We start from the raw sequence: 27,408 nt of genomic DNA on the forward strand, positions 1-27,408 counted from the left end.
CGGTCCGGTCCCGTCCCCGACGCGCGACGCTCCGCCTGGCCCGTTGTCACGGCCACCTGTCCGTAGCGCGGGAGCTGCCCGTCATGCGCGTGAGCCTGCGGGCCCCTCGGGCGCGGGGGTGGGGGTGGGGGTGGGGGTGGGAGCGGATCGGCCGCTAGCACGGGCCGCTCGGTCTTAGCCGCGATGCTTCCGTACGCCCCGGGCCGACCACCGCCGCCGCCGCTGCTACCTCCCCGCCCCCCCCGCGGCGCGCGGACCGGCGCTAACAGGAGCAGAAGAAAACACCCCCCCGATTGATTTTTGCACTTCAATTTTATTTTTTTTCTGCCATGTGGGGCCTCTGCTTCCTAAAGGACTTGAAAGTTTTCACGATGGGTGGTGGGTGGGGTGGGTGGGGGGGGGGGGGCTCATTTACACAAAGATGCCTGTCTGTAACGGAGTACACATTACAGATGGTTCCGGAAACGAACGCAACGTCTCCGAATCAGTGAATCCGGCCCTACAGTACAAACCAATTACTCCGCCTCCGGTAAATGAGCCCGCGCGCAGCACAGGAAGAGACAAAGCGCCTTCCCGCGGCAGACAGCTCGTTTTAATTACGCTCCCTAATCAATGGCTGTCATATTTAGCCATGTTTCAGCCTGACGGGGGGGCGGGGGACGGTAATCGACGGCCATCGCTTTGGGTTTGGAGAAGCAGTCAATCGGGCGGGAGCACGTCTCATTTCCAGCTGGACCCGTTCGGGATGGACCTGGCTACCGAACGCTGGCTCCGGCAAACAGAAAGCCCCCCCCTGCCCCCACCCCTAGTCGCTGTTCAACCAATCCGCAGCGTGCGTTTGCCTTAACCAAATGATTTCAGACAGGGAGCTTTTACGGCAGCTTTGGGGAGATAACGCAGTTATCGAAAACGCGCGGGAAACTTCAAGGAGACGAGAGGAGAGATTTAAGGACAAAGCGCGGTGCATCTGGAGTTCAGGTCTCTTAGTCACGGCAGGGAATCTCCGTGGTTGCCAGGACGTTTATAAAATAATGCATAAAATCACGAAACGAACGTGTTGTCTTAGCAGTGTCGTGCAGAATTATGAAAGAATTATGTAAGCTCTTAAGAAGAGCCGGGACGTGTCTCCACCAAGATCAAAAGCGATCCTCGCAGCGCAAGATTAGCTGTATTAGCCGGGGCGTCTAGTGTCATTTCGGCTAACATGCAGCCTTGGCAGGAACTCCTGTTAGGTTTGCAATTAGAATTTTGAAATGCTTCCAGCGCACAAAACACACAGTGCTGTGATTGCATATTCTACTGCTGTATCAGTTTTCCAGAGCTGCTGATTACAGTGCCAGCTGGATTTTTTTTTTTTTGAAGTCATTGCATTCCATTCCATTCCAGGTTCTCTGACTGTAGTCAGACAGACAAAGGGGCAGAAATTGATGAAAATATTTTACAGAGCGGTCGGGGTTGAGAGAGCGAAAAAAAGACGGCAAAACATTCAATTTGCTGCGAAAGGAAATGCAAAGTGGTTTTGGCCAGGCTCAAAATGCAATGAAAATGAAACAAACAGGCAGAAATTGCAGAGCATACTGTGTTATTAAAACATTTTTTTTTTTAATAGGAGAGTGCAGTACGGCTGCACAAGCAATCACAATACAAATTTAAGCAGAATATTTAATGACGTCGTGATAAAAAATAAAGAGTTCTGCCAGGAAAATAATAGTTCAAACCCAAATGAAAATTGCTGGTAAAATTAAAACCCAACAATTTGAAGAATTATAAATACAGCTGAAATACACTCCTGATGCATTGGAAGCAGATTTGAAAATATATTCCTCCCTTTACCATGAACAAGGCATCGGCAGCACAAAGCCAAAGTAGTCCCCAGGGTATTTATAATGAACTGATTTTCAGCGCAATTATTAATTTTTCAATAACATGAAATCTATATATTTCCAGGCAGGAATGCTTATGCTGTTGTCATTAATTACAGTGCCTAGGGTGGCGCTACATTTCAGAAATTCACTAGTTTTAAAAGAGAGGGGGAGGAACTTCGGCACTGCCACTCTTACTGACAGAAATACATCTGGGATATTTCTGTTAAAATGAAACATTGCGTCACAGCACAATATCTCAGCGCTTAGCGGGGTGCCCCAGAACCAGCCTCTCCCGTCGGGAAACTCGTTTTGAGCGAGGCCGTCGTCTGGCTTTGCCCTTCGCCCGGGCAGAAGCGTCCAAACCGAGAGGAGCGGATGGAAAAAGCAGATTCCACACACCGTCCCCGTTCTCCCGCTCCCCCTCCCCGGTCAACCCCTCCCCCTCCCCCGGTCTCCCGCTGGTCCCCCGGCGCTGGCGGAGAGCGAGCGGGGGGCGTTCCCCTGGCGCCGGCCCATGGAGCGCTCTCCGCCCGCGCCCAGAACGCGCCGGCGCTTTCGCGGGCCCTCCTGCGCTCCCGCTAATTACCGGCCGCCCGTTTCGTTACCCCGCCGCTGTCTTTACTCAGGCTCCGCACATCCTGCTCACTGATCGCCTGCCTGTCGGGCTCTTTTTGACAGGGAGGGGCAGGGGGTGGAGCTCCGAGGAAAGTGACGTCAGCGGACTTTGACTACCCTCGCCCCCCCCCCAACACCCGTGGTGCAGATGAACCGGTCTCCCTCAGATTATGCAGCCCAGGTGACAGGACATTATAAGACCAGTCACCAGTCCCCATGGGGCAGCACTGTGGGGACCCAACACAGGTTCTCCCATTGGACGTTAAGGCCTCGGACCAAGTCAACAGAGGAAGCTGGAGAAAGGTAATTGGGCCAAAGTATATTTATAAACTTTTCCCACGACAACACACAAAGTCCTCTACCCGCTGCAAGAGGACTCTGACGGGCCAATCGGATATTACTGGTACACGGCTGCCATTTTGGTACATTAGGCACAAAAGGGATGAGTAAAGTGGATTATCACGGCTCGACGCCCAGCGATGACGAGCGCGGATCGAGCCGTGGGCTGGCGCCGGGGAGGACGGGGCTCTGCCCTTATCGGGTGGCACGGCTACGGCATCGCGCGGAAGGAAACGGCAGCGCTCACCCCTCGGGCCCGCGCTTCCTCTGCCCTTCCAAAAGCGCCGGCTTTCACTGAGCTCTGTCGCGCGTCGCCATGACACCGGTACGCCGTCAGCTCCCACTCATTACCGCGGCCCCACCGGAGCGGGGGGGCCCGGCGCCAAAGGAAACCCGCCGCACGTCAGGGCGAGGAGCGGGCGCGCGCTATCGAAATAGAAACCTGCCGAAACGGCGGCGGCTCCCCTTTTCCCATGAGCTGTCACAGCCGGATAAGAAAAACCCCTGAGGGAAAACTACCTTATTTCACCCCCATTAGCGAGCAGCGGGGCCCTGCGCCAGGCCCTCCCTGGGCCCCCGACACCCCCCCCCCCACCCCCCACACCCGATGACGCCAAATCCGCTCGCTCCCGCGGGGCAGCCGCGCGAAGGCTCGACTGGGGGCTCGGGATGTTGACACGGACGTCATCGGGCCTCGTGTGCTAAGAACCAAGGTACGCCAGTTCCAGGCTCGTCACCTGGCAGCAGTTTTCACATTCACTTTCTCTGCCCAAAGGGGGAAGCTGCTCTCCGCTGACGGGAGGCTTCCAGTTTTCGCAGAGGACTGCTAAAAAAACCAGCTCTGAAAAATGCTTGTTTTCAATTAAGTTTCCGGAATTTTCTAAAAGCCATTAGCCGTGATATACACAGAACAGAGGCCTTAGCATACACTGCACGTGGGCCATTCGGCTTTTACCGCACCTGCAACTAAAATGGCACGAGGTACCATCGACCGGCGGGGGTCACAGGTGTGTGATGAGGTGCCGTCGTCCTTGCTGGTCCTGAAGGACCACCCCATCCACGGCACTGTTCTACTGCGCCCCTCCAGCACCAGAACAGGGCCTTTACAGTCTGAGCCACCCAGCAACCCAAAACTGATCACTCTTTGAAGAACACAAGACATGGCTTGACATTTCAGTGAGACAGTGTGCATGTCATGAGTCAAAACATCATGCTTTGCCCTGGCATGGATTCACATCAGCATAAATATTTAGAGGCTTGGACAATACTTGCATATCTACAGACGGACAAAAACGATGCATAAGCAAACGGAGAGAAAGAGTCACATAGTAGAAGCATTTCTTGTTGCCTCACATCAGTCAGATATCTGGGTTTTTACTGTAACGGTGGGTGAATGAACTCAAGCACTGTGCTCCTCTTTGTAAACTTGAAAAATGAAAAAGCACTAAAAGGAACTGGACCCTTGCTTGAAATTGCTATTTGCAGGTCATGTCAAATAGAAATGCAATCTCTGCAGACCGAATCTCTGCCTCTTAGCTAATTCCATGAGGTACGTATGTGAGCGTCTCAGACGGCTTTGACACGTGCTGAAGTCACCCAGAAATCAACTGGGCGTCTGTACCTTTCGCTCAGGCGCAAGTCTGATTAATGGCTGTCACTTCCGTCCCATTACTTCCACACGGGCGAGCGCGTCTAAGATGATGTAACACGAACGAGCGAAACACAGTCGGGCCCTCGCCTGGGACGACACGTGAGGGGCAGCGCCGGGGTTTGCGTGCCGGGACCGAGAGGCGCGAACGTCACCGCGGCAACCCGGGCGGAAACGCGCCCTCGAAACCCGCGAACGCCCTCCCAGGCTTCGTGTTGAGGAAGTGAAAGGTGACTCCGCTGGAGCGAAGCCTCCCGAGACGGCGATTCGCGCTGACAGCGCTGTGCTTGTTACGCAACCCGGGGCACGGGCGACGAGCTCAAACGGACCGTGCCGCCGCTGTGCCAGACCGCCGCTCCACAGGTGCGGAAATAAGGTGGTTAAATAAGGTGAATTACCCACAGCCTCAGCAAAGGCGCAAGAGGAACTTTTCGAACGCGGTCACGGGAAAGAGCGGTTTAAGCAGAGGTCTCTTTGGACTTCGCTAACTTCCTAGAACGCTCATACGACGAAAGGGCATCGACCTTTGTTATTTTAAAATTGTATTTTCCGTTGCCTTTGTTAACAACGAATTCATGAAAAATGCTTGGGTGACTGACATGACTGAGTGGACACCGCAGCGATCCATCGAATGAGACAGAGTACGCAAATTACAGTGCCGTGGAAACGTAGGTGCCCCCTTCCTGATTTCCTCTATTATTACATACATGTCACACTGAAGGGTTTCAGATCTTTACATCTTCACATATCACCCATGTGAAAAAGTAATTGCCCCCTAAGTTTCTAAATCAACCAATTAACCAAATTTAATTGATAATTAGATTCAGCCAGGATTGATTGCAGCCAGCCCCGTTGAATATAAACCACTCATATTGAACCTTAGAAGATAAGATAACTTTGTTAATCCCCAGGGGGGTAAATTTGGGTGTTACAGCAGCAGAGAGTGAATACAAAAGAAGCAGAAAAACCCAAGTATACATAGTATACATAATATAGTAATAATAATAAGTGAAACATGTAAAGGAAAATAAAGAACTATTTCAATGTAAAGTGACAAGTGTTAAAAAGGGGGGAGGGGGGGTCTGAGTCTCCGAGAATGGAAGGAAGGGGGGGGTCTCAGGCACTGTTGTACAGTCTGAAGGCTGTTGGCACGAAGGAACGCCTGAAACGCTCCGTTTTGCACCTGGGAGGGATGAGCCTGTGGCTGAAGGTGCTCGGCCACAGCTCTTCATAGAGGGGACGAGAGGGGTTGTCCAGGATGATATTCATTTTGTCCCTCATCCTCCTCTCCACCACTGCCTCCAGACTGTCCAGCTCTTGCCCAACAACAGAGCTGGCCTTCCTCAGCAGCCTGTTGAGTTTGTTGGCCTCCCCAGCCTTGATGCTACCCCCCCCCCAGCAAACCATGGCAAAGAACAGTGTGCTGCTACCACAGACTGATATAACATCCGCAGTAGCCATCACGGTGAAGTAGTCACCACAAGCACTGCAAGCACACTATGCCATCATCAAAGGAAATTCCAGAAGGGATGAGGAAAAAAAGTTGAAAAATACTATTCTGAAAAGAGTTACAAATGGAGAACACTTGGAACATTGGTGAATCTTCCCACGAGTGGCCTGCCTGCCAAAGAACTGCAGGTCTCTCTAGCCTCAGCCAAGGTCAGTATTTGTGACTCCACAATAAGAAAGTGACTGGGCAAAAATGAGATTCATGGGAGAGTAAACCACCGGAAACCATGGCTCACCAAGAAAAACAATTCAGAAAATAGAGCATTTCACAGTAAGAATGTCATGCTAACAGTCAAATGTGTTGGTGGTAGTGTGATGGTGTGGGGATGCTTTGCTACCTCGGGACCTGTACGAATTGCCATTATTGAGGGGAACCATGAATTCTGCTCTGTACCAGAAAATTCTTAAGGAAAATGACCGGTCATCTGTCCGTGAGCTGAAACTGAGGCGTAACTGGATTACGCAGCAAGGCAATGATCCAAAACACAAAAACAAACCCCATCTGAATGGCTAAAAAGAAACAAAATGAAAGTTTTGGAGTGGCCTACTCAAAGTAATGACTTGGACCCAATCGAGAGGCAGTGGCAGGATCTGAAACAGGCAGCTCACACTTATTGTAAGTGTGTCTGAATTAAAGCGATTCTGAAAGAAGAGGGGGCTAAAATTCCTCCACTGCGATATGAAAGTCTGATATCAAATTATAGGAAGTTTGGTTGTAGTTATGGTTGCTAAAGGTAGTGCAACCAGTTATTAAGTTTATGGGGGCAATTCATTTTTCACATGGTTGATTTGGGTGTTTGATTACTTTCTTCATTAAATAAATTAAATAATACACAGGTTCATTTTGTGCAGTATTACATTTAGCCTAAAGAAACCATTTAGTGTGTCAAATACGCAATAATGGAGGAAATCAGGAAGGGGGCAAATACTTTTTCACAGCACTGTACGTGAGTTGACTACAAGACACATGCTTTAATGCACTGCTGGGCACACTGACACATGCTTTTATATATTAACAACGCTAGAAGCAGTTGAGCTGGGTAGTCAGGAGCTCACTGCTCACCGGTGAGCCGCTGTTCTCCTTTCAATTCCACACTGATGGCCTGTCTCTCATGATATGGGCAGACTCATCCCTGAATTTATCTGAACAGTCCGGCCTGTGTTTCCGTCTACCCATCGGATTTCTTGGTTAACGATTTTCATTTTCTCTTTAACTGACAAACGTATATTCCTGACATTTCAACACAGTTATAGATGACATGTAATGTTTTCATTTTTCACAAAAAGGCAATAGCATTTTTTATAACAGCTCGATAACTGCAGACAGGTTATTATTATGCTATTATACTGCTGAAACGTGATGAAAAATGTGAAAGAATTTACAGTATAATGAGGTCCCACTTATGTCTTGTTTGATTACTGGCTATTAACTTAAAAGAAGAACAAGAACCATTTTTATCAAATTTATGGACATGTGAAATTAAAACCGGTGTAAATTGAAATCACGTTCAAATCACACATATTTCAGTTCCGAATGGCCCCAAGGGTTTGTATGTGTCTCTGCTGTATTTTTAAGTTTTCATTGAGGTTTATGTTGAGGTGCTGTCTGTGGCAGTCTTCATTGTCTCTTTTTTAAGGGATGAAGAGCCCCATAACTGACAGAAATGCATAATGCAGAGGTGTAATTTTCCTATTCTTCCAGAGAAAAAACCGATATCACATTATTCATGCTCGGCACTGTTATAGAGCACTGAAACAGGCAGAACACAGATATGGTATCAAAGGTTAGGCTTTGTTTCATTTACAAATGTCAGCTAATTTGTCTTTTGGGACCGAAACGCAGTCAATGCGGGAGATTTAGTTTCCTGTGAAAAAAAAAACTCATTTTAAGCGCTGCTTTTTAAAAAGTATTAAAGGTATTAAATATCCAAAAAGGTTTTTGTTAAAAAAAAATGTTTACTAAAAATGTGTTCTGTGGTTTGTGTCTTTAGAATCACTGGGGATTCTTAAAATAACTGAAAATAAATTCTGTGTTAAAGTCGTACATGGAAGGTTTCTACTGCTCTTGACTGTGTCCCTTAAGGGCGTTTTCATATTCGGTACGATTGCTTTGTACCGTGCCTGAGTACGATTGCCTGCCCCCCCCCCCCAGTAGTGTTGTTCTGTACCCGAGTACACTTGCGTCATCAGCTGCGCGACATTTGCTTCTGTTGTCGCTCCAGTGTAGAAAAGCGCGCCAATCGCAAGATCCCAAGCCCATCCTGAACAGCAGTCCACTTCCGTGTTTTGGTACAGCGGTTTTCACACCTGATGCGAACCGTACCCGAGTACACGTGAACCGTACTCCAGACCACTTTTTCAAGTGGACCCGGGCGCGGTTCGGTGATCCGTGCCCAGGTACGGGGACTTTGGGGTCAAGTGCACTCAGATCCAGGCCCGGGTCCCTGATGAGAAAGCCTCCCAAAGTCTTGGCACTCCCCAGTGAAATGACACTCCAGTGTGATAATTAAGTCCCCTTTCTTTGAAATGTACATTCTCCTTTCACTCGTGAGTGCAATCCACAGGAACCACATCAAAGTCACTGAAAAGGGGGCAACGATTCCTCCGTGTTCGCATGCAGTGCGAAAGGCGCTTGCCTTCCGTGAGTCTTCAGAAACGATTCAGCCGTGTACAGCAGGGCAGCATTACCACGATACATCATCATATCATCTGACAACAAATAAATACCATCGCCCCGTCAGCGTTACGCCACAGCTGTGCGATAGCATTTAAATAATAGCGTAATAACCGCTAACAGGCGAAAGCTGAACATCTGCTCAATTAGTGTAGGACAATTCATTAAACGATCGTTAAATCGCTTTTGGGAAGGGAGGGGGGTGGTTCATTCACTGATCAGGGGGAGAAATTTACATGGAGTGACTATTCAGATACCGAATTAGTGTGCTGACACACAATTCTACACATAGTAAAGTAAAACATCAAAAAAAAAAAAAAAATTTGCTGGGTTCCCAACACATTTCCTTCCCTCCTCCAAGATGTCTAAATACTGCATGTTTAATGCCTTTTCATCACTCCTTCGCTGTCCCCGCGATGAATTGGCAGTCGCGTTTCGTTTCTGTCCTGAAGGAGCAATACCAAATTTCATACTTCACCCAAATTTACTTGGGAACGGGCTAGGCAGTCCACTGACCATGATTAATGAATTGCAAAGAGAGCTCTCGCTGCTTTAATCTACCCACGGTCCATTTGGGCAAAGCGCGTACGGCTGAAGCAGCTTTCTGAGGAGCGACGCGCTTTGTTTTTTGCGTTATGATTGGAAGTGATAAGACCTTCGACTGAGAGGGAAAGCCTTCCACTTATCCATTGTTTATCTTTCGCTTTTTTCGCCTCGACTGCGCTTTTAAGGTGGCAGCAGGCGCAATTTCAAAAATGTGACAGCAAACTTAACAAGAAGAAAAAGAAGTCATTTAATCCTGCCTGTCATCTCAGAGACCTTGTTGGTTTACTTGCCTTCGCAAAGAATGGAGATTAAGAAATCTCAGCAAACTATTTTTGACATTTCAAAGTGAATCCTGCATGTAGAACGTAAGTGTGCGAAAAGGCTCAAACCATTAGACTTCCGTGTGCTGTAAGAGAGGTTGCTGATGCACGTGAGAAGCTCTTCATGTCATTTTGACTACTATGCTATATTAGCACGTTAGCCCTCCTTAGAGGGCAAGGGTAATGGTGAAACATACAGGCTTCCCTCTCATTCTGCATATTTCCCCTCCCCCTCACCTGTCCTGTCCTGTCCTGTCCACTCACACTTCTTCTCTCTCCTTGGAGGAAGCAAAGCGAGAGCAAGTGGTATGTGACAATACCAGAGTAACCAGACTACTGAGACCAGAAATCAAATCCCCTTGAGCATGTCGCAACCTCCCTCAATATCGTCCCATTGCAAAAAGTTTGGCTGCCAAAATAAACTCTGACAAACATCCCCGCTCCCTCCCCACAAAAACCTTTCTTCCTGGCCCGAAGTGTGGAGATGGACAGCTCGCCTGTCAAAGGGGGTGAAAAACAAGGGGCTAAATCAGTCACCGTCACCTCCCCCCAGGGCTCCTCCCCAGCACCCATCACTCAGCCAGCCAGGCGGCGCCTGACACCCTTAAAGCACCCCCCTGATTTACGCCTCGCCCTGCTCACCGCGGGGCCCTCGCCATCCTTCTTCCACCTGTTTACCAGGGGGCCCCGCGGGGCCCGTCACGCCTTGCCTCGCGCCGGCTCCGACCTCCCCTGGATCTGAGCGCCCGTCCGACGTGGACGGATCCGGAAGCTTTGCCATGGCGATGCGCCAGGGCGAGCGGGACAGAAGCGGTTCGGAGGATCCCCTGAGCTGTGCCTTAAAGCCCTGGGCTGTTTCTCATTGAGCTGCATAAAATCGAGCTCAGTGAATTCCAGGTGATGCTGCCTGGGAATACCAGAGAAGTTAATGAATCATTATCCTTATTTTACACACACTCTCTCTCTCTCTCTCTCTATAAATATATATATTTTTTTCTTTTTCTTATATTTAGATTTTATTCACATTCAAGCTGGTTCGTTGTGTTTTTCTTTTCCAGTAAAAAACACATTTGTGTCTGTTGCAGTTCCAGCGCCTACAAACCACGGCTGCAGATCTGTTCCCAGGGGGGGAACACCACTGACACCTGCCCGCAAACCAGCCGGTGAGTTTCAGCACGCTCCTGCAGAAATGGAATAATGACCCGGTTATCAGTGCATTCACCGAGCCTGAGCAGGGACAGACACAGACCCCGCCTTCCACTGGCCCTGTCGATCCTCCTAAGAGATGGCGAATCGCCGTCCTGAGCTGGAGCCGACGCCCCCTCCGAATAATACCTGGATCACGGTACGGTGGTTGCCCGGCTTTCGCGGGCTGTCAGCTGACTGAGCGCGCACGTGGGTGTGGGGGGGGGGGGGGGGCTCTCCTCGGAGGCCCGATTCGATCACGAGCTCCGTCGCCAAGGTTTCACCAAGTCCGGGGGACCATTTGGTCAGAGACCAACCATCTGAGCACTGATTAATGCACCCGTTGCTCTGCGCCGTCACACGTGATGATACTGACGCGTGCGGCAGAGAGCGCACAGCCGACCGCACTCTAAACCTTCCAGAACCTTCCGTTGCTCGCTCCGTTCTGGCTCTGTTTCTGCATTCTGGTCATTTAACCTCACGTGATACTGGGGAGGTTTTTTTTGTATTTTTTCATGAAGCCTACAGTACTTCATATGTTCTCTCTCTCTCTCTGCTGTGCTGTCAGAGGAGGACCGTCGGATTTCGCAGGCGGAGAGATAGCCAGCTCCATTCGTCATCCCCCGTTCCCGGTGATTGGGTTCTTGACAAAAGCCCTAAAGGCGCATTACCCAGCATGCTGTGACCACTCCGACCGGCCATCTGTCCGTGCGGGAGGACTGAGAGCCTGCTCACAGGAGCCCTCTTATCAAATGACTGCTGCCTCCTCCCCCCCCCCCCCCTCTCCCCTGGCCTAAATATTTGTCTTTCCATCCATGGGTGAATTCACATTCAGTGAACAAGTGTTTCCCAAAGCGTCCTGTAGGCAGAGGCTCTCTGCGGCGCTGTGAAAGGGAAAAAGCCGGTTTCTAAACGCGCGAGCGTTCGCAGTTTCCCCAGCCGACGCGGCCACGCGCTCAGAGCAGCGGATTTATCGCCGGCAAACACAGGACTGAGGCCGCCCCGAAAAACTCCGCAGAAACATTCGCAGAGCCCATCACCGTGCTCATCGATCACTGAGCACGGAGCTGCAGCACAAACTGGGCGTAATAATCTCATTGGCAGAAATGTATGTTTTCAGATGACATTTTATGGGTCTGCTCGCTATCCCATGATGCTCTCCTGGTGCGGTGCTCACACAGGCCTCACCCCAGCGGTGATGCTCTCGCTGGAGCACCCACCCCCCCCACCGCCCCCCCCCCCCCACCCTCCCCAGGGACACGGACAGGGCAGGGCCGGTGACTGTTTGCTCAGCCACACTCTATTAAGTTGACACAGGGGCTCAGAGCAGGAGGCGCGCGGCTTTGTTTTTAATTAAAATGTCAGCGTGCGGGCCAGTAATCAATGGTGCCATTTACATAAAGCCAGGGCAGAGAATTTTCGGAGCCTCCTGTCCCCCGTGCTGTCCCCACTCCCTGTAACCCGGAGCCTGGGAGAGGAGCGGCCGCAGCGGCATGGGACCCCCCCGGCGCTAACGCTAGCCTCCTCCAAGAGACGGGATGAGGGGCCGGCCTCTGTGCCGTCAATCACGCCGCGAGCGCTTTACCACTCCAAACTCGCGGCGTGAAAGCACATTAAAGTCATAAAGTACACTTGTTTAACAGAAGCCGCGACTGAGAGTGCTTACCAAACCTAACGCTTTACGCGCCATACATTTAGACAGCCGTGCTTTCTGCACAAGCGTGCTGCGGTAGGTAGCGTGCTCGCGGGCTAGCGTTCGACGGCGGGCATCCAGGCACGGGCCCCGGCTCGTCTCCTCACCGCCAGCGAGAAAAAAAAGCCGAGACAAAGGACCCGCAAGTCGATTCCTCGCAAATCCGCTCTGATCTCAGGAACGGGCTCCGGCAAAACGACTTGTTGCGGGGCTGTGGGGATTAAAATCTTTCCACCAGAGACTCGTTAAATAAAGGCTGGAAACGACGGCGAGACGGGCCCGTTTAGACGACGCTGCGTTCATTTGAACGACGCGGGCCTCCGACTGTGACCCCCGCCGGCAAAAATCCAATCTCTGCCGCAAAGCGAGGACCCCGACGGCGTTCTCCGCGCCGGAGAAAACCGCCTTTTCTCGCCGCAACAGGGCGCGTCGGCCCGAGAGGCCGTTTTCGCCGAAGCGCGTCTTGACGAGAGAGAGTGAGGCGAAGCTTCTTCCGCGGTCTCAAACGGACTTCGTTTAGGCGAAGAGAGCGTTCGTTGGCTTCGCGACCTCGCAGAGCCACCGGTGAAAGCTTGGACGCGGGAAAACCGTTTGGACAAATCATACCAAGGACACGGCAATGGCTTTAACCGAAGCCCATTTAGCCAAACGTTTGCGTTTCGCCTTATCAGGGGGCTCTTAGAACAGCTGTTTACGGCACACTGCGAGCGCGGCTAATCTTTGCGCTAGACGCTAACGCCGCGTCTGAACCCCCAAGCCTTCCTTAGCGATTCCGGCGTTCGTTTTTTGGCACAATCGCACCTCACAGAACCCATATTTCAGGCCCGCGTCGCCGTCACCGGAAAGCTTCAGATCCCAGTCTTTGACGCCTCTGCGCGGCTGCCGGGCGACGCCTCTGCTGCGGGTGACGGGCGTATTTTTAAATGAAACGAGGGAGCCTTGTCCTCCCCTCCGCTATCTCCCAGCTGTCGGCTCACGTCCGCCCGGCTTCTGCGAGCGAGGCTCCGGCTCGCCGCGGATGAAGGATATCTAACGTGACGCCGTCTACACGGCGACGTTTCGCCGGGTCCGGCAGGATTCGGGGCGTCTCTCGCTCGCCTGTTTTTTTCTGAAGGTTGCGCATAAAGCGAGCATGCAGCTGACGCATTAGAACACAGCATGCGTTATCCCAACAGTTTAAAGGCACGCTATGCAGGATGCTTTTTTTTTAGCCTTGCTGTGGTCCTGTGTTTACAATTAAAGAAGTCACCTCCACCGTCTTCAACCCCGCCCCCTCACCTCGAGTACCCCTCCCGACGTAGCTAGCTGGATAGCTAGAGGTAGCGCTACTTATAGGTCCAACAGCAATCAGGCCAACTCTGTGATGTTTTTCATCCGCCCTTGGCGAACTTCAGGGAAAGCCACCAAGGAAAAGCATTTCTAAGATTAGCGCAAGTGCTTGAACGAGCCCTGTCGGCTTGTCTTTTTACTTTGCTGCATCTGGGCTTCTTCGCTTGCTAGCTAGCAGCAAACTCTCCGACGAAACGTCTTTCCGAAACCACAGGCTCAGACGACACACCCACCACTCCCCACACAGAAAAGAACGCCATGCCCAGAAATGGCCCGAACGCATTTTAGAATAACAAACACAGGTAAAGGTTCATAAATTCAGCAGAAGTGCGTTAAAACAGAGATAGCCAGTGCATCATAGATATGCTTTAGCGTGGTTATTTTATAGTATTTTCCAGTTAAAAATCCTGCATAGTATGCCTTTAAGAGACTGTCAGAAGCGTGGACATCTCTGACAGCTTCCCTCTGTCCTCACCACATGATCCCTGGGTCAGATCCACCCAGAGGCTGCTGCTGCTGTGGCTGAACAATGCCCAGTGTGGCTCTCTGCTTTAGCACTCTGCTCTGCTTTCAAATGAACTGACATGTCATATAGAACTGTGTGTAGTTAGAATTAATATCCGTTAACAGGTATGCATTTTTTACACCAGCAGTAATACAGAAATGCCATCATCACCAGAATCTTTAGCCCATACGCTCCATATCCTAGTATTCATGCTGATATAATAATGATAATAATAATTATTATTATTATTATAAAGAGATTCTCAGTGGTACACAGTGAAAGAGTTGAAATGAAGTGTTAAAAATTCACTCAGGAGAGATGCCATTAGCGCTAGGACATACGCTTCTGTCTGCATTCCCATTAAATGAGGGCTTTCACTCCTTTCAATGTAAATAGTTTGGTTTTATAACCCTAAGAACTGTTCATTTGCTGGTAAAATATTAATCACTAATGACTTAAAATACAGTTTTTCATAAATAAAAGCCTTTGAAATACTTGACGTGCCACAGTCAGTATAGTACTTAAATCGGGAATTCCATTCATATATTAATGATATCCTTCCCATGGTTAGAGTACGGGAAGTTCTCCACAGAACTACTTGTCTAATGATGTGACGGACCAACCAGGCACGAAAAAGAGAACATTTTCATGGACTTTGACGAAAGTCCTTCACGGCTGAACTTAAAAGGCTCTATTGATTCAGTCAGGGCCAGAGCTGCACTGAATCCCCCAACTTCATGCATCACCAGCCAGTGACTATTAAAACCCGCTTCCCCTCCAGCCCCTAAAACGCTCCACAGCCGTATTTCCTCGAACGAACGGCTGGGCGCTAATGACTGGGAGAGCGTTCACCGTTTCACATTCAACGTTTCGCGCTGCTCGTCTGTACGGCGTATCGATTTGAATCCGTCGTCCCGCGACGCGTTCGCCGCTCGTCTCCCCCTTCCGCCGTCTCTCACTCTCACTCTTTCCTCTCTCACTTTCTGACTCATCTGTTGCTGGAGGATGACAAGAAGGCCTCGAGGTGCTCGGGAACTTCGCGATCGTTTGTCACAGATAATTAGCTGGCCGGCCGGTAACCTTCTGCCAAACAATGGGAGGAAAAAGGCAGTCGCGCGCGGCAGCGACTCCGCTGACATTTCGACAGGAGCGCCCCCAAAGTCCCCCCCCACCCCCACCCCCCCACCCCCGGCTGATAATGATGATGGTGGAAGACAGAAGAGCGAGTCGCGAGTCGCCCTGGCGATGCGCGCGACTGTCCCTGGTAGCGGAGGCGAAGCCCTCTTCAGGCCCCAACATCAAGACCCGGCTCTCGTATTGATCCGCAAGTGCGGCCGAGTGTGAGGAGGTTAAGAAGCAGGGGCCACGCAATCAGCACGCCGTGGGCGTGAAATTGAGACCAGGGGGTTTCGGCCACTACACCATTAAACAGAGCGCTTAACCTGAGCAGCTTCAGTAAATATCCACCTACATTAACATTTCCTTGGAAAAGAGCTCCCAACAAGAAAAGAAATAAACCTCCGGTATCTAATTGGTGAGCATACTATAGTGAAAGTGAAGGCGACGTGACGAATCTCGACAAAATGGCATCTCTGCTGTCACCCCAGACAGACTCTCTCTGTTATAGTGAGTAGCCCCGACTGAATATAACGGTTCATTCAGCGTTTACAGTGGGTTTGTTTTGTTATCCTCTGTGTTTGAGCTGCGCCATAAATCACTGCCCGGGGCTTCGACGAGAAGAGCGTGTTCAAACACCGCAGTCAATGAAAACCCTAAAGAGTTTCCAGCTCTCAAATTTGTTAAGTCAAAACTCTTCACCAACGCCCGGTGGCAAAACAGAGAGGTTCAAAGAAGACGCAATCCTCAGAAATATGAGCCGCAGAGGAGAGTCAGAGGTAACTTCTCAGTGGTTGAAGTGCATTGGGTTTGCTACAGTAGATAGTGAACAGTGATCAATTCACATAAAACTACAACTACCACTTATGATGATGATGATGATGATGATAATAAAAAAACAAATAATAATAATAATAAAATAATAATAGTCAACACATAGTTTAACACAGACAGCAGAACCGTGCTTCCACATACTTTGGTGAACAGACAAACAACCAAATATGCATAATTTTAGAACTGCACTAAGAGGCTGGTTAATGCGGTTACTTCCAGAATAAAATGCCAAAACGGATCAGATTTCCGACAAAAATAGAGGAATACATCATGTGATTTCATTATAGAACTCATATCATCCATTTTTGCAGACAATTTCCTATGTTAAGCGTGCATTCTCATCCAATGGGAATTACAATAAATCTACCACCATTTCCACCTCTGAAAATACTGCTATCAACCACTGTACAGTGCCATCTCTCAGTCTGAATGTATGTACTGTAAAAGTTAACATTTTAAATTGAGATCAGGACCAGGGAGCACTTAAAGCTGAAAGACACATCTTTCTTATGTACCCACCGCGTCCTTTAGACGACACGAGGCGGCTCGTAAAATAAATATCTAATCTTTTAACACAAGTACAGCGCAGAGCAAACGCCGCACGATGTCTAGCCAATAATATTGATGTTTTCGCCTTCCAGTAGAGAAACACAAAGAGCCACGGTGGTTACAGTGCTGTCAATGTGTCACTACTGAGTAAATGGTAATCCACCTGCTCTAATTAGATGGGCAATATTTTGCTGGTGCGGTGCTATTATATTAGGTGGAAATGAGCCAGCTGGAACCGAACGATAAGCTTTTTGTCTAAAAGGGTGATGCATAAAACGCTGATTTGCCCGTGTTTACAGATTCCATAAATCAATACCTCTAAATTAATTACGATACAAATGTTGACAAAACAGTAGGGCGTATCCAAGAAATACAACTTTGCCAATCTGCGCTGTGCAACGGCCTGGTTTATTTCCCATGGGGATATTCACAATCGTGCTCTCAGCTCCTTCGTTCCACATCCTAATTGTATATTTATAAAGCTATCCGCTGCTTAGCATTTCTTAGCCTGTGCAGTGTACATCCATGGCAAAAATGTGTATTAAACTCAACAGCAGCCACGGGCAGTTTGCTGGCATAGAGCAGTTATTTGTGGAATGAATTCATCTGGGGGGAAAAAAAAACCAAAAAAAAAAACAATGAAAACCTCAAAGGAGTTTCAGATCTCAAAGGAATTTTAATGTCCGTCACTACTTTTCTGAATTTTAAATATTTTATCGACTGCTGATGCTCGGCTGGGCTCCACAATCACTGCGCAGAGGATGATCTGTACCTGCTAGCTCTGACGCACGCGGCAGGCAGGTCTTACAAGATCGTCCCTGAACGCGCTCCTAGGCTCCCGCTCTGTCCCAACACCTGATCAAACGGTTGGCGAACCGACCTCTTTTTTTTCTCCCCCGTCGCCCAATAATGACAAACGACAATTAGGAACGTGTTTGTGGTGTAAACCCCAAAGGAATACGCAAGAACGAGGAAATACGGCTCAACGTGCGAGGACTTTGGATTAAGCCGCCGTCACTGGAAACAGACTGGGTGTTCAAAAATTCACTTGTTGCTATGGTAATGCACAGTAGTTTATGGTTGCTTGGGAACCTGGTGGGGAGAAGGGATAGAGAGGCAGAATGCAGCAGTTGCAGCTCCGTCTGTCCGAAGGGTCGGGGGTTTTCGATAAGGCATAAAAAGCCCTCAACGTCCAGAGCTGGGAACTTAATTTAAAACAATCAAACGTAAGAAAAACAGCTGGAATGCTTACTGTGCGGAACACACTCTGCGATTCTTCCGGTGTGGTATGACCTTCGCAGTCCTGCCAAAACACACATCGTTTGACCCTGGCAAAAACCTCAGGACTCCATCGACAATCAATAAACAAAAGAGAAATTCAATGTACATTTCTTATGGAAACTTAGTTCAACAGAAATGTTCAACAGTACATTCAAAGATCTAACAACCGGGAAAGGAAGCTCACCTAAAATTAGTTCAACAGAAAGATTCTAATTAGGGGCTAGGATTGAGAATACTAAAGCAACAAAGTAGATGGTAACGATACATCAGATGATAAAAGTTCAACTTAAACTGCTCTAAGCTTGTGCAAATCGTACAATGTATCAGTCGTCTGACTGGTTGAAAAATGCGCGCTCAAACATCACAAAGCCCAAAGTTGTGCGAGCCAGATCTTCTCAAAACCCTTTATCACGCGCTAGTGAATCCGACTCAAGACAAACCGTTGCTGCCTTCTGCCACTGCTCCTAGGACAATGCCACATCTTTAATTCTGCCGTTTGTGCTACCTTTTAGAAAGCCGGTCTGAAAAAGTCTGATTACTTAGCTAATTACTGAGTGTACTTCAGAAAATCGAAATACCCTTAATCCCCCAATTAAAGGCGCGCCAATTTGCTCTGTTTATTTCAAACATAATCGCCAGACAACAACAAAACGGTCTTTAAGCTTGCTGTTTGGAAAACAGAGACGCATTACTGTATTCAATTTTCACAACGGGGCGAGTGGTGCGCAAACAGTTCCCCCTCTATGCAGGGTAACGATAGTAAATTTTATTTGCTACGAAATTAAACACCAAATGGTGCTTTCATCGGCTGAATGCTTGTAAGCTGTGTATTTTAATTACCCACATGTGTGTGAACGCAATGGTGCAGCAAGACCGCAGGTTTATCTTCATAGCCTGCAGCTTACAGTCAGGCTGGCGAAACGTCTTTCACTTTCGTTGGAGTTGGCCCACGCTTTTATATACATTACAGGAAAACAGCAGTAATAAAAATGGACCGCACTTACATGGCGCCTTCGGATGTCAAAGCACTTTACAGTTAAGGGGCACGGTGTGTGTGTGTGTGTGTGTGTGTGTGTGTTTGCATGTCTGTGTGGGTGTGTGTGGGGGTGGGGGGTGTTTCTTAACTCCCCTTGGCACCACCTCCTCGACCGACGGCCATTTTTGTGTGTTGTTTTTGCACTGCAGCCACACTGTCAGCCACACATTTAGGCCCGCAAAGTAAAGGCAATGGCGCTGTGGTCAGGAGAAAGCACGCAGCTCAGATTAAAGTGCTTAGAGGGCTCAGCAAAGGGTCGTGTGGGTCAATGCACAGCTGAACAATTACAGTCTCTCCGTGAGGTCACCTGACACTGCACAGACACTGAGAAAGGTGGTTCCCACTGAAAAACATGAAACAGAACACTTTAGCTACTAGTATGCTGCTGGTCATTATGGATGTACACACACACACACACACACACACATAGAAACACAGACTTCAAGAAACAGAAATGAACTTTAAGACACCAGTGCAGAGCAGGATAGTGTACTGGATAACTGAGTGTTGGCTCGCAGTCACACGTGCGCACTGTCCTGGCATGTTGAGCGGCACGCTCGTCTTCCTCGGGCTCGGCTGCTGGGGCGACCAGGGTACCGGGGTCACCGCCCGAACGGCGCCGGCGAGAACCCTGGGAAGGACACAGAAGAGCACGCGGCGGCTCCCCGTTGCTAACGCTAAGCCCGCGAGAGAGAGAGAGAGTGTCTGCCCGACCGCCGTGCCACAGGGCTCACAGAACTAATCTCAGGCAATAAACCCCAGCTCCCGACTGAGATGGGAGGGAAAAGAGAAAGATCAGAAGCACACTACCCCACAGAGGAGTCCCGATGCTCAACAGAGGACGGCAAAAGTGTTCTACTGCAAGTGCGCTAATCGTTGCCAGGAGCGGACGGTAAACCTTAGCAGTAATTACAGCGTTGGTGCCTATGTGACAGTGTATGTGCCAGAATTAATATTATCATTTCCTACAAGAGGCTAATGAAAATTCTGGCAACGTGACTGCATGCATCAGTTGGGTACAAGCAGCAACACGCCCTGCACTGCTAGCTCTATGGGACGACATAGCTCAGGAGGTAAGACCGATTGTCTGGCAGTCGGAGGGTTGCCGGTTCAAACCCCGCCCTGGGCATGTCGAAGTGTCCTTGAGCAAGACACCTAACCCCTAACTGCTCTGGCGAATGAGAGGCATCAATTGTAAAGCGCTTTGGATAAAAGCGCTATATAAATGCAGTCCATTAACATTCATTAACAGCCTGCTTCAGCTCTACCCCAGCACCCGATGCTGACGAACACAGGTTGTGTAGAACACGGCCAGGCTATGGTCTGCTCTTCAGAGACCCACGTCCGTCTGTCCCGCCTGCACCGGCCATCATTCCCTTCGCGTGAGTGGGGTGAGTGAGGACTTCAAAGAGCCACTACAAGTACACAGTACGCAGCGGCCGAACGCCTTTGAGAAGGCCCAGCCTCAGGTCGTGAATAGTCCTGCAGCAGTGGGCCAAGGACCCATCCTTCTCCGTGTCAAATTACAACAGAATCGTTTCAGTGTCTGGCATCGTGCGAAACCGCAAGGCGCGGATAAAAGCCCAGGACGGGAACCGGTGGACCCCGTCGGATCGCCGGGCTGCGGCGTGCCAGGGGGCGCGAGCGCAATCGACGGGGCGCTGACAGAAGTGCTGGGCAACCTCCCACACACAGAAATTACGGGCGCTTTCTCTTTCCACGCATCGAGCACACGGGCGGCAGCTGAACGCTACCGGTTCAACTCGGCAGCTGAATGGAGCAAAAAATAGAAAAAAAAAAAAGATAAGCTAACGAGGATAGTCGCACACTCGCTCCCGAGTCATTTATTACAAAAACCCTGAGGTTTTACTAGACATTATAGTGCGTGCAACTATCCTATCCCTTTTATGATGATTTTCCATTAGTCCACACCTTGCCATTTTTTTAGTGGTGAAAGAGCTATGAAAAGAACAATGAAAGATCACTAAAAGAACGAAATGGAAAGAAAAGGCAAGGAGACAAACTTTTTAACCTGCACTATTCCAGCTCTGTCCTCTTACGACTGAGAGTGTAATGGCCGCCTGGCGAAACAAAAAATCTGATTAAGCAAATGTCCTAACCGTGTCTCTGAGACCGAGAAACTTCAATTAGGACCTGGAACACAATGCCAGGAGGAAACGATTCCTGCTACTTCTGAAAAAAGGAGCGGAGATGTTCCATTGTGTTTATCTCCTTTGCAAAACTCAAAGACTTTGCAACTGGTTGAACTAAAACTATTAATAATTCAGACAAGGATATATTTGACATTTAAACGCGTACACGTTCGATCGTTACAAAGAGGTATCGCGCTGATTACCTTTGACGGATCTCCTTCTCGATCACCTGCACGCTAATGTTAAGCTAACTGCGGCATCGTGCTTTCCAACATCCAGCCTTTTCTAATGATTTTCACGTCCTTAAGGAAAAACGATATCTGACGATAAGTCTTGGAACTTCTTTCTGTCAGAGAGATATTAACTGCACGGTATCCTGCAAAGGCCTACACCTGTGACATCGCACAGCAGAGAAACAAAGCGACGCGTTTTTCAAACCGTCCGCACTCAATGAAACGAACGAACCTCCCATTCCGACTTATGGTCGACGCCCACGTGGTACTTCTGCCGGCGCCGTACGCATGACAGCCCACGGCAAGCACGAAAACGCACACCTAAGCTGGAGTGTTACTCTTAAATCCGACACCCTCTGCGGGAGCTGGCGTGCGCTCCTTTCTGTGAAGTCGCTCTGTGCGCGGATCGCGGTCACACCTGGGGAGCTCTGGGCGAAACTCAGAATTCGGCTCCCACCGCTTTAGACGGCAAAGAGATGAGACAGCGGGCGAAGGCAAGCCGCGCCGGCCCGGCCAGACAGACGGGCCCTCGCTGCTCGGGCTCCGCTGATTAAAGCCGCGACCGAATGCGGCGGAGTCTGCGGAGAAGGAACGCCGCGGATACAGCAGGGGTTCGTTTCTGACCACGGCCGCGGACGGAGAATCCCGAGGGCGTCGCTCCCAGAGCCCCGTCTCCGGTGCGACTTCAAACGCGCTTTCACACTTCGCCGACGGCGGCCTCCGGACGCAGCCGAGCGCCCGTTATGAACGCGAATAAAAGCGTGGCCAGAGACCGGAGGCGTGGACCTCGTCCCTGGGCGTCAGGCATAAGGGGGTGATCCTGGGACCCGGAAAAGACAGTATCGCCATGGCAACCCAAGACCAGCAACCCTCGCCCGGTTGGCAGTCGCTAGCAACAGAAAGAAGGCTCCGCGCACACAAGCACACCGGCTGACCATGGACCAAACCGTAACCGTAACCATCACGATTTCATCCCAGTGGTGCTTGTACGGTCTCCCGTGACTGAAGATAATAAAAAGTTGACCCCCCCCCCCCCAGACAGGGACTTACCCCACTGCAGAGGCGCCAGCTGCAGGTGCTCCAGGACCAGCTGGTTGAGCACCCCCTCCACGCTGGCCTCACCCCGGCGGCGTAGTGACGGGTGGGGGAGCTGGTTAAGGAAAAGACACGGATAACATCTGGGAAGGACGCTGCAGGGGAAAGCAAACGATTAGCGAGCAGCCACCGCTTCTCCTAGCATCTCCTTTAAATCGTGAGGGAATATTCACACACGGTGGATCACTGCCATGAAATAAAAGTTGACCTGTCTCATGTCTTTGGGCCTCGAATCCAAATGTCTTCATGTATACAGCAAAAATAACACATTTCACTCAACCGTTACAATACACTTTGAGGGCACTGTATATAATACACATACACGCATGCACGCACGCACACATATATAGATATACTGCCTGCTGTCGCTGTGGATGGTAGCAGCCAGGAACTGCCTGGAAGGTTTTTTTTATTTTTTATATTACACGGCATAGCCTCACTAGAATGCTATCCATGCGTCCTTAAAAAAATATACAAAGTAGTCAAGTTAAGTAGATGTAATGCATAACCGAACAAGACAATTAACATCGTTCCAGTTAAAAAAATCCACTAGTCACATTATAATACTCGATGTTACACAGCATGCAGGGTCTGCACACTGTTCTGTACGAGCGAGCTGGCTAAGCAGGTAAATTATGTCATAATAAGAGCGGCTTGCGGCGGCTTCCTGGCGGAATCAGCCGGAACCCACACATAACAGACCCGGCCCGCAGCGCTAACGGCCTCCACAAGCCCCCCGCCTTAACAAGAGCCCCAGACAGGGTCATTAGCGGCACGCTGACACAAGATGGCCCTAAGAACATCTCTCCTTTTACGGCCGAGGCCCTCCTCTGCGCCACGCCCTGGGGTAACGGATCCGCTTCCAGATCCGGCTACGGACCCGTGGAAAATGGTGTTCAAGGGGGGCCATGTTTGTGCAAATATTACAAGTAAAAAGTCCCACAGGTGGACTTTGCACGGACTTGCACACAGGCACCATTCCACAGGTCACAGAGAAGAAAAAAAAAAGAAGAATTTTCGAACCCTCGGACCTTGTGAGTTTACAAGTCACCCTTAACAGGCACGGAATGGAGGTCGGCACTAAGCTCCCGTCTCAGAGAGAGGCCGTCAGGATGCAGTCAGTGGCCGGAGAAGCCCAGCTCCCTCCAAATGAAGAATAAGTACCGCTATCCCGCTATCCGAGCGTGCGAACACCGCTGCTCTTGCTCCATCTCCGTGGCGACGCTGTGGCGTGTGCCAGTGGCTTGCGGATTCCCACAGCGGTGCATCTCCGTGAAAACACACGCGGCGGCTAAACGTGCGTCGCTCTGGGTAACTCCTTAATCACACGCATGGCCGCTAACAGAACCGGGCGCTCCAGCTAGAGGGGTCTCTTCCGGAACCTGCCAGGCCCGTTAAGGAGGCCGCCTGTACAGGAGTACTGGTGTCAGGCGGGAGCACAGAGGTGCAAATGGGCTAGCTGTCCTTTCCAAACTTAAACCGACACCTGCACCATTTTCAAAGCTGCTAACCTCCTTTCACAAAGTAAATGACACCAAGTCTCCACAATGTCATTCACAAATGACCCACATACAGTATATAATGCGCATACTTCACTCGCATACAGAATATATTCATGTCGCACTAATAATCAGTGTACTCTTCCTGCACACAGACAAGGCTTTGAGCTCAGAACCCAGGGGTCATGTACTGTTATACAGACCACACCTACAGAAATGAAATTGCAGTCCAATGTATTGCCAATATGTGGACATAATAATACTACATGTATTTCACAGCAGTGCATTTAAAATATATATAAACTGCACTCTGTGAAAGGAGCAATAATTTTGCATAATTTCCTGAACTGTATACTATGAAATCTTACATTTACATCTTTACATTTCAATATATGGATAGTATATTGTTTTTCAGTACGAGTACAATAGGTATACACAGAGAACATCACGATTTCAATAATTATTGGTACTCCCATGCAAGTGCTTTCCCCGAGTTATAATATTTCACAAAGCCCCCCCCAGGCACTCTGCACTGCTCCCCAATGTGACCCACGCAGAGTTTGCCCTGAGCTGTGGCACAGACGCACACGCGGCTCCAGCTGCAGCTCTCTGTGTTTCTCACTGAGGCGGAGAGTTTCGTGCCATGCGCTGCGGCGGTGACGTGGCTGTCGGACGCACGGGTCGGCGCCCGCGGGCGCTGTGGCGCGGCACCGCAGCTGTGACGCACCTCGTGCCACGCCGGCGGACCCGTGCTGTCATCCATCCGGCCCGCTCGGAGCGTCTCCCCCACCCGGGGGAGCAGGGCTCGGGTGATGTCATATCTGCCCTTGCCGGGTGGGCTGCAAGCCTGTGGGCGGTGGGTGGGGGGGTGGGGGTGGGGACTAGGGATGAACTCTAACAGGCTCTCCCACAAGGAAGGCCCAAAACAGGCCTCACTCCATGTACGCACAACACTTAATACTGGCCTCAGTTATTTTTTACACTGGCATGTGTCAGTGTGAAGTTTGCCTATCCTGACCCCTGACCCCTGACCCCCAACCCCCCCCACCCCACGGTTTCATAAACACTAACGTGCATACTAGTTAATGACACAATGCATGCAGCTTCTGGAAGACTCTGCAAGACTGAGGCACTGCCGTCGTAGCAACAGAAACGCTGCTTTAGCTTCGCGTTTGTCTAGCCTAAATAACATCTCTATTGTGAAGCAGACAGGTGAGTTCGCGGCGGTCCTCAGTGGCACTTTCCCGCCGCGTTAGGAGCTCCAGCGAAGCAGGAAAGGGGAGCTGTCTGAACGGAGCGCTGATGCAAGAAGGGGAGGGGGCGGGGCTTGTCAGGCAGAGCAGCGGCTGACGCGCTAGCCTGAGCTACGCTAACGGACAGCCAAACGCCATTCCTGGGAACGTTCAGTTCCCAGAGCGCTGAGCATGAAGACCATCAGCCTCACAATTCTGCAACTGTATTTCTGCAGCCTGCTGCCAGGGAATAAAGCGCTGTTCGTCAAATAAACACAACAGCAGCCATTTTAGAACAGAACGAGCGGGGGAGTAACGGTTTTCGACTTCGAGTGACTTCAAAAGAATCCCGTTCACAATAAAGACGAGACAACCCTTCCCAGAACCAGTTTAAAATCGTAGCTCAAATGACAGGATGACTCTTGTTATTTAAATCCGGAACAATTCTTCAGGCACAGTAAACATTTTAGAGTTTACAGGCAGGAGTCTTTGAAAAAGCATTTCCCCGTCTCCTCAGAGAGTTTTTTTATGTGAGCATTAAGCTTAAATTGAGAGCTATTGATTGTTTGATGATGACGGGAAAGTCGTCTTATGGCAGTTGCCCAGAGAATACCCAAGCCACCTTTAAATGCGGGGATTCCAAGCAGCCTTTTACGAAGTCATTATTTTAAAAACTGTACTTGCAAAACCTGTCTTAACCCCTTAAAACCCAGTGCTTTTTGTAAGAACCTTAAACAAACCCCTTGATCTCCAAAATTATTAATTTAAATTTAAAATGGGAAAAGCGTGGGTCTATATTATCAAAAATCTTCACACCAGCTTCCTTTTTCTTTTGTCAATCCCGTAGAGCAATGCCAAACTGCCTACTGATAAAAAAAAAATAGAAAATAATGTACTTAATTACAAGGACGTCTCTGCATTAAGCTGAGTACATTAGAAAATATGATTAGTTCAATAGCTCTGTGAGTGGATGAATAATTAATTGCACTTCTTCCCCCAACATCTTCGCAGAACTTTCTAAATAACAATGAATCTGCATGTAATTGCCATTCCATTAGAGTTTGCACAGACAGGGCCCCTCCCGCAAGCTGAATCTGCATTTGTCAGTCATTCTGCTCCCAGAGTTAAAAGACATGATTTTTAATACGCATTTTGTGTCCTGAACTAAAATCAGCAGAGAGCAGAGAGACAAGAGAGCTTCGACCGTTCGGGCCCTTTTTCCGAATGAGGAGACTAACACTAGCCCGCCCTCTTCTGGATCACAATAAGATCCCCCCCTCCCCCCAAGGTTTCCCATCCGAACGCGCGAGGCCCTATCGCGGGAGCAGGGGACAGCTGGACCCAAGCGAGCTTCCTAATCTCCGAGGGACAGCGCCATCCTGGGAGGGAGGTCACCGGCGCAACCAAAAAAAGAAACGCATCGAATCTTAGAAGGCGAAGTGAGGCGAAGCGGAGGTCGGCAACAGGGGCCGTCCGACCGTCGCCGGCCCAGAAGGCCGAGGGCCTGGCGAGCGGCTTCGCGGACCGCGATCGGGAAAAGGGGAAGAAAGGAAAAGGAAGCGCTTCTAAGCGAGGCGTCGCTCGGTCGACGCGCTCCTTCTGTCTCCGCTAACGCGCGACGCCCATCAGGAAGCGTGGCCGCCCATCTGTTCCCCCCCCCCTCTGCCCAGCTGTGGACGGGATCCAGATGTCTGAGGCAGATGCCATGTGACAGCCTGATTTACTTCTGCGACAATGCAAAAAAAAAGACACCGCGAAACAAACCAAAAACACGCTGGCCGTACGTCGATGCTTCTCGCGAGCGCCTGTTCGGCGGTGCGACCTAAAACGAGACCCCCTGCGCCGATTAAGCGTGCGATAATCAAGACCGAACCAGTCGATCTGTCATCGATCACAAGATGGCCCCTTTAGTGGACCGGCAACACCGCTTCTAGAGAGGAAAATAAGCATGCAGGCAGCAACCCTGCTGATGTACAGCCTCAGAGACCGAATGAGAGTGCAGGAGATAATTACCCATTCAATAAAGACTACCGCTTTCTTTTTTCAATTAACACCTCTGGAAACATCAGACCAGTGTCACTTGTAAATGTTGCGTGCAATTTTTTCCCCCCCAACAACTGCAAAATGCAAACGAATTTGGGAAGAGTTGTTC

General features: G+C 49.9%; 1 protein-coding gene across 1 annotated transcript in view; it reads right to left on the reverse strand.

Moving 5' to 3' along the window:
- Nucleotides 1-27,408, reverse strand: part of trappc9 (trafficking protein particle complex subunit 9) — a 307,504-nt gene that overhangs the window by 67,253 nt on the left and 212,843 nt on the right. Inside the window, exon 24 of the mRNA XM_064345606.1 lies at nt 22,481-22,571. Within this exon, the coding sequence (XP_064201676.1) occupies nt 22,481-22,571 (91 nt within the window). The remainder of the gene's footprint in view (nt 1-22,480; nt 22,572-27,408) is intronic.

Source organism: Anguilla rostrata, chromosome 8 (assembly GCF_018555375.3).
Source record: "Anguilla rostrata isolate EN2019 chromosome 8, ASM1855537v3, whole genome shotgun sequence".
NCBI classification, from domain to species: domain Eukaryota; kingdom Metazoa; phylum Chordata; class Actinopteri; order Anguilliformes; family Anguillidae; genus Anguilla; species Anguilla rostrata.